The sequence below is a fragment of the Achroia grisella genome, unplaced genomic scaffold (assembly GCF_030625045.1).
Source record: "Achroia grisella isolate CSIRO2021 unplaced genomic scaffold, CSIRO_AGI_Agris_v1 utg504, whole genome shotgun sequence".
In the NCBI taxonomy this organism is placed as follows: Eukaryota; Metazoa; Arthropoda; class Insecta; order Lepidoptera; family Pyralidae; genus Achroia; species Achroia grisella.
In genome coordinates, this window is record NW_026712899.1 from 1296336 (window position 1) to 1304457 (window position 8122).

The 8122-nt window shown below is 31.3% G+C and overlaps 1 protein-coding gene across 1 annotated transcript in view; it reads right to left on the bottom strand.

Annotated features, from left to right (window-relative positions):
• Nucleotides 1-7909, bottom strand: part of LOC131846207 (CUGBP Elav-like family member 4) — a 70733-nt gene extending 62824 nt beyond the window's left edge. The window contains exons 1-2 of the mRNA XM_059195455.1: nucleotides 7873-7909; nucleotides 6026-6105 (exon numbers count right to left, since the gene is read on the bottom strand). Of these exons, the coding sequence (XP_059051438.1) occupies nucleotides 6026-6105; nucleotides 7873-7909 (117 nt within the window). The remainder of the gene's footprint in view (nucleotides 1-6025; nucleotides 6106-7872) is intronic.
• Between the last annotated feature and the right edge of the window lie 213 nt (nucleotides 7910-8122).

The following is an 8122-nucleotide window of genomic DNA, read 5'->3' on the forward strand; positions in this document are numbered from 1 at the left end:
AAGGACTTTGCTTTTTGGTATTGTTTGCACGACTGGCATTTATATTGTTTGTAATAATCTTTCTTTTCATAATATAAAATGAAGTAGCTTCCGCTCTCTGTTCGATTACATCTTTTAAATTACGCAACGGATTTCAATGCAGTTTTTAGCAATGGATAGAGCGATTCAAGAGGAAGTATGTATGTAGTTTATATGTATGATACACGTACACACGTGCGAAGCTAGTAAATAATAAATAAATATATCTACATGATTCACACAACGTTATATAGCCCTAATGAAAGCAGAGCTTGCGTTATAGGTACTGGACAACTGTTACATATTTTTTCTTTTTGTAATATGTATGTATATATTGTATATAGAAAACACCCAAATTTAGACCATCATAGTCATGAATACAAATATGTTTACTGTGCCAGGAATCGAACATACGACCATTGGTAGTAAAGCGTTGTACTTAGCCGCTAGACCATCGAGGTCGTAAAAATTTAATATTTTTAATATATAATATAAATTAGGCAGCGATGTAGGTACCTAATGTAAAAGGAAACGAAGGAATGTTTTATTCATGATTGATCCTATAGAAATTTTATAAAAATCGCTTTAGTGGTTCTTACATTAAGCAACCTAGCTGTTCTCTTTGTAGTAGGTTTTTGTTTGTGTATGTATCAAATATACTTGTATTAGTATTAATATATAGAATTTCATGAAAGCGCGGGCGTTACGGGACCATCCCTAATTACCGCCGCTCAGGTTACCAATATACAAGGATTATGTTAATATTCTCGTTGCGTAGGTATACCGAGAATATTGACATAAACGAGATTGTTGATTTTCTTCATCATTTTTAACACAGATCGATCCGGATAATTACAAGATAATGTCAATAATCACAAATAATAATGAAAGGATTACGTCAATATTTTTGGTGTGTAGGTATACTGAGAATATTGACATAAACGAGGTCGATGTTTTTCATTGACTTTTTTAACACAGTTCGATCGGGATAATTCCAGGATTATGTCAATAATCACAAATGATAATGACAAGGATTATGTCAATATTCTCGGTGCGTAGGTATACTGAGAATATTGACATAACCGAGATTGTTGTTTTTCTTCGTCTTTTTTAACACAGTTCGATAGGAATAATTCCAAGATCTCGTCATTACTCTGGATGCGTAGGTATACTGAGAATATTGACATAACCGAGATTGTTGTTTTTCTTCGTCTTTTTTAACACAGTTCGATAGGAATAATTCCAAGATCTCGTCATTACTCTGGATGCGTAGGTATACTGAGAATATTGACATAAACGGGATTGTTGTTTTTCTTCATCTTTTTTTTACACAGTTCGATCGGAATAATTCCAAGATTTCGTCAATATTCTCGATGCGTAGGTATACTGAGAATATTGATATAAACGGGATTGTTGTTTTTCTTCGTCTTTTTTAACACAGTTCGATCGAGATAATTCCAAATTCCCATTGAACCAACTTATTGAGCATCAAAGTTCCGCTAAGATACCATAACATAAAAGATTATTACAGTAAAAGCGAAATAATCCTTAGAAAACTTTCTATGTAGATTTAATGATGTAATAAGACGTGTCCTGACTTAAATATAAACTTAATATGTTTTGGCACTATAGGAAAAAGGAACGAATATTTGCTTCTATTTGGTTATTGTAATACAATATATATAGAGTTAGTATATTGTCAAATATATAATATTAAACATGTATATACATTATATATATTATATGTATCTTACTAAAATTGTAAACACAAAAGTATATGAGTATTATTGAATATTTATTATACATCTTAGTAATATTATAAACGCCAAAGTTTGTTAGAATGGCTGGATGTTTGTTACTCTTTCACGTAAAAACTACTCAACGGATTTTAATAAAACTTTACAGTAATATAGCTTATATAACAGAAGAACAGATAGGCTATAATACAAAAAGATATTATGTAAATTAGGCGAAATATAGTGATAAATGTCAAGTAAGAGTATTGCAGACGAAGTTACTCATTATTGAGGACAAAGATACTATCCTGTAATTTCACAGCCTTATTCAAATTTCAAATTCAAAATATCTTTATTCATGTAGGTCTATTACAGACTCTTATGATATGTCAAATCTACCGTCAGTTCGGAATGATATCGAGATGAGAAGAACTGACAAGAAACTCAGCTCGTAATTTTTTTCAAATAATAGTGGAACATGTTTATAATAGAGAGAGAATAGAGTGACCACCAACATATGTTATCGCAAAGAACAAAAAATTTAATCAGTGTTCACAACCTGAACAGACCAGTCCCCACAAGCAGCACCCGTTCACGAGTATGACGTATGAGCCAGCCATCATTGTACTCAACCATATTTGAGGGAGCACATCGACCCGGCCCACCACGCCGCCACAAGTTTGAACTTTATAGCGAGCATGACTGTTTCAGGTTACTACGTCAATTATATTATTTACAGCATAGGCTGTACCGATCACAGTTTTCACCCATTACAATATTAAATTTACATTATTTAATTTACAATATGTCATTACAAAATTTATAATAAGTTTATTGTTATTACATTATCCATGTCAATGGGAAAAATTATATGCCTTATAACAAAAGTTAAAATTGTAATTAAGTCCACACATTGTAGTCGTTTAAGTAGTCGTTTATTTTATAATAAGCTTTAGAGCAAAGTGTTTTTTTTACATGTATCTTAAATTTGGCTTCACTTAAATTTAAAACACTATCTGGCAATTTATTATAAAAACGTATACAATGTCCCATGAAAGATGTACTTACTTTTTTGACCTTATTTCCTTTTATTTCCTTTTATTTCCTTACCTTATAAACAACATAGCTTACAAAGTAAGCTGTTAACCAGCTGAAATAGATGTCTATCTAACTATTTATAACTTTGCAAAGTCATCTCCATGGGTATTTGTCTAAATACCCATGGAGATGACTTTGCAAAGTCAACATTGGTAAAAATATCCAATTCCGTTCCGAAACTGTCCGAAACTGAAATCGAAATTCGGTCTCAACACATTAATATGCACATCTAAGCCGTACCTCAGCGGTGTACGAGGCCACTAATTAAAAAGTTAAGCGTCTGCTCTGGACAATTTTAGTACTTTTTGTTAAACCGCCCGGCTCGCTACCTTCTATTAACTCTGCTCGGTCATTGTGTACGGTACAGAAAGTAACCCGGCGGCTTGCCGATTGAGTTTCGAACAAGTTTCACATTCAACGAGATGTCGTGTCGCGACATGTCCGAGTATGTGCTAACTATTAGATAGACGAGACTTATGAGACTAGTACTACAGTTCTTCTCAATTGGATCTATATACTGATGGATGGTAGGGAAAAAATTATATTATAAAAAAATACATTCATAAGCGGCTAAAATGTCCTACATGGATAAATGATTTTTGCATTTGAATTTACTACTATTAGTTACTAATATTTTTTTATGTAATAAATAGAGCTGTTTTTTTTTGTCGATAAAAATATTGGAAAGTTTACTAAAAGCTATTAAGCTTAGTCTACCTATCATCATGTTTAATATCATTAAAATCCGTTCAGCCGTGTTTTCATGAAAATGTAATGAAAAGACTGACTGTAAAAAAAGACGCACTTTCAAATTTCTAATATAACTAGTTACTCGGGTATACATGTATTATATATATAAGATTTCATTAAGATTTTTATATATATAAGATTATAAGACTTTAAAAAATACCGCTTCAAAATCCGCTGCGTAGTTTTAAAGATAAGCATACATAGAGACGGACAGACAGCGACAGCGACTTTGTTTTATACTATGTAATGATGATAAAGAATAATAATATACATCGATAGCGACTCATTTCGATTTCATGCATGCAGTATATAATTATACACATATATATAAATACTATATGCTTGAATGTATATATATAAAGCTTTCTTGAATATATTCTCGAAATAATAGTGATACGCTCAAAATCTGTGGAGTGATTCAGAAGAATAGCAACTTTGCTGTTTACTGCTATTATTTTATTTAAATACAGCATTAAAATAAATATATATTTAAATTAAAATATTCATTGAGTATTCAAATCTTAACACTACTTTTAAGACAACGTGTCTGCGAAGATATGCAAATTGTGAATGTAACGCAGTTTATTTGTTAGTATTATTTGAAGTCGACCAGACAGATAGACAGTCTTAGTGTGTGGTGTTTTTATTTAAAACTAACTGTAGTGTATACACTATATCTCTAATATATAAAATTCTCGAGTCAACATCTACTTGAAAAAAAAAATGAGCCGAGTTTCTTGTCAGTTCTTCTCATCTCGAAATCATTCCGAACTGACGGTAGATTTGACTAATTAGTTTAGTTATAGCATAATTAGTTTAGTATTATAGCGTAGTTTCTATTTTTATTTTATATTTTATTACTAACATAGGACTTATCCTATGTTAGTGTAGTTATTTATTTATTTATTTACATGCTCTCGGTGAGTATTACAGTATAATACCAATGCACTCATCAAGGATTAAACTTACGCAATCCATAGGTTAATAGTAATAATTATTATAATAACAACAGCTGTTTTCTATATATAAATATATCTAATTATTCTTCATCATCATTACATAGTGTAAAACAAAGTCGCTGTCGCTGTCTGTCCGTCTCTATGTATGCTTATCTTTAAAACTACGTAGCGGATTTTGAAGCGGTATTTTGTAAAGTCTTAATTATAAGACTTTAAAAAAAACCGCTTTATGTATATAAAAATCTATAAAATCTATCTATAATATATATATATAGAAAACAACAACTATAAAAATAATAATAATAATTTAGACACGAATAATACCTATTCTAGTATTGTGACTCCACAAAATTTGTTACCGCTTTGTGAAACTCTGGGGCAGTCACAAATAATAATAATAATAATAATAACTATGTCATTAAGCTGTTTCTAACAAAATGGATTTATGTCATTAAGCTGTTTCTAACAAAATGGATCATGTTGTCTGAAATACATTATTATTATTATTATTATTATTATTATAAGAGTCTGTAATAGTAGGTCTATTACAGATTCTTATCATCATCATCATCATCATCATCTGCTTCTTCCTTATCCCATTTATTTGGGGTCGGCGTAATATGTTTATATATATGCTTATGCATGAATAAAGATATTTTGAACTTAAAAAGAGAGTGTTATTTATCATACTCTTCCAAAATTTTTATATGTATATTTGGTTGATCTGGGAATAGGTTGTTATCAATTTTTATATCTCTAAGTGATAAGGGTAACCCACCCCAAAACAGTGTTCTTTTTATTTTTAGGGCACGGTTTTTGATTTTCGAATTCTTATGATGTTTGTTTTTATTCATAATATAAATATATGACTCATGACATCAGGATTTTCCTACTACGCGAGGAAGTTAGGTTTGGTAATTAATTTTATACGATATTGTAAGAAAACAATTTTTTTTTTGGTACGTAGGTATCTGCAATCAGTACTGGTACTATAAGCAGGTGAGTTGTTGGTAGTAGGCGTGGGAGGATCTCTATCCTTTGACAAAGTCCCCATGTTTCAGCTAGCTAGAAATCTTTCATCCAGCTCAAGGATATTTGATCTTTTTAATCTTTTTGCTGGGTTGTTAGCTAAGAAAACAAATAATAAAATCTATACATATAAATAAAATTGGAGTGACTGTATGTAATATTGAAATAACCATTTTTTACTACATGCATATAAATATACTAACTACGGTACATACACCAAAATAACATTTTTTACAATTTTTGTCTGCCTGTTTATTCCGGCTAATCCCTGAAATGGCTGGACCGATTTTGATGAGACTTTTTTTAGTAGGTAGGTGATGTAATAAAGAGTAACTTAGGCTACTTTTATTTTGGAAAAATTCTCTAATATTTTTTTTCTTAAAATCCACGCGGACGACGTTGCGAGCTACAGCTAGTAAATTAATAAATACTTACCGGCATAGTTTGACTACCGTGGAGGCTTGTTATCGCCGCTTGCGCCTCCTGGTGTGAGCTGAACTTTACAAACGCACAACCTGCAACAAGACAAAACACAATTGTAAATAAAGTAATTCTATTATATTTTATTGTAAGTTATATATATATAAATTCAAATTTCATGTAGGACACTTTAACTGCTTATGAACGTCAATTTTTTTACATTATAATTTCAATTTTTCCTTTCGTCCAGTTCAGCATATAGATCAAATTGAGATGAACTGGCAAGAAACTCAATTGAATTACTTTTGTTTAACAGCTAGTTTATTTACAATGTATGTTTATATAGATGTCTATGTTTAACTTTAAATGAAAATCTCGTGCATAAACAACTATATATATAGTAATAAATATATATAAATATATATCTATATTTCTTCATAGATGACAAGGGAAAGATACACCCGCCGTTATCAACGGTTTCCGCTGGCGGGATACTAGTGGAGGATGATAAAATGAGCGTGAAGTCACGTCAGTTCATCCCTCTTGGCAAATGGCAATGCTACGACGGTTTTCAGTTATGTTATGTCGCGTACGCATGGTAAATATAGTAATTAATAAGTAAGAGTAGGTAATATTAACAGAACAGAAGAATAAGTTGGAGAAGATATGTAGAGACTTGGATTATCACCTTAAGAAAGGATAGGCTTACTTTCGAAATGAATTTCCATGAAAATCCTGAAAAATGTACAATGATTTGCTACCCATAATAACTCTGTTAAGGTATATTTGAAATCATACTATAGAATTATATAATTATAATATAATAATATATTATAATTATAATATATAATTATAATATAAATAATCCATATTTCTTTATAAACTGAAAATTTCATTTCTAAGAAGTTGACATTATTTTATCTATTTCATTACAATTTGTTCATGTTCAAAAAATATCATATAGTTCTATTTATTTGTCAATACTATAACAAAATAATAATTACTGTAGATTGTATAATTACGATCTTGGTATAGCTGTATAAAATCTCGTCTTCGCTTTAAAAAAAGAAAAAAAAAATCTACTGAAAATTTGGCGCGTAAAATGGAATCTTAAAAAAGGCGACGTCGTCGGATTATCGCTCAATTTTTCAATAACAAGCTGTCAGGGCACAGTGGTGGGTAGTCGGGTATCAATCTTGGTTTCCCACAGGTGCGTCGGGGATGGGTGGGGGAGTATAAAGAGCGGCCGTCGCCCGACATTCGCGTCATGTCCGCTTAATGACGACTGATGGATCTACCGCTCATGACGTTCGGATTACCCCCAGATCCGTACAATCCGGTAACGCTGTGTTATACTGGCATTTTTCACAGATATTTATGATAGTATTAGCTTTAGAAAATATTGTTTTGGCTACCAGAGATAAAGTGGCAGTGTAAAATATGACTATATATAATTCTTTTGTGGACTTGGAAAGTCTGGTCGGATTTATTGTTATCTGGAAGTAAATTGTGTAAACACTGCATTACACATTATACAATCCTTACTTGAAATAGGTTAAAATATGTATAGACTATTGAATAATATGATATTTTTACATTATATTTTCTAGTATCATAGAATAAACTCAAATAAACTTTGCTAAAAATAGCAATCCATCAGACGGATCTTATGTCATTCTTTTAGCACAGTAGTAAAAAGTTATTATATTATCTAGTACTGATTTTAAAAGAGTAATTTCATATCCGTAAGTACTATTCACTCCGCAGGTAGATAACATAAACATTGTATGGCAAATAAGATATTGCATTACCATAATACCATAATAGTCTTAATATGATAAAATTGGGGGCGAGCCACGCACGTAGCGGTAAACAATTTGGTTCACTACTCAGCTCCATATTGATTATGCATAATCTGCTAGCACTCTGGAGATTATTTGGGAGCCCGCGGAGTTTCCTTTAAAACGAGACCAGTGGTTTTTGAGGTGATCGAATATAAACAATCGACACTCTACAAGCCCTGTACATAACACGAGAACAGATATTGGCATGCGACTTCGTGGCTCAAATATAAACGGCGTGCACGAGACTATTCTATTTGTTAAGTACGCT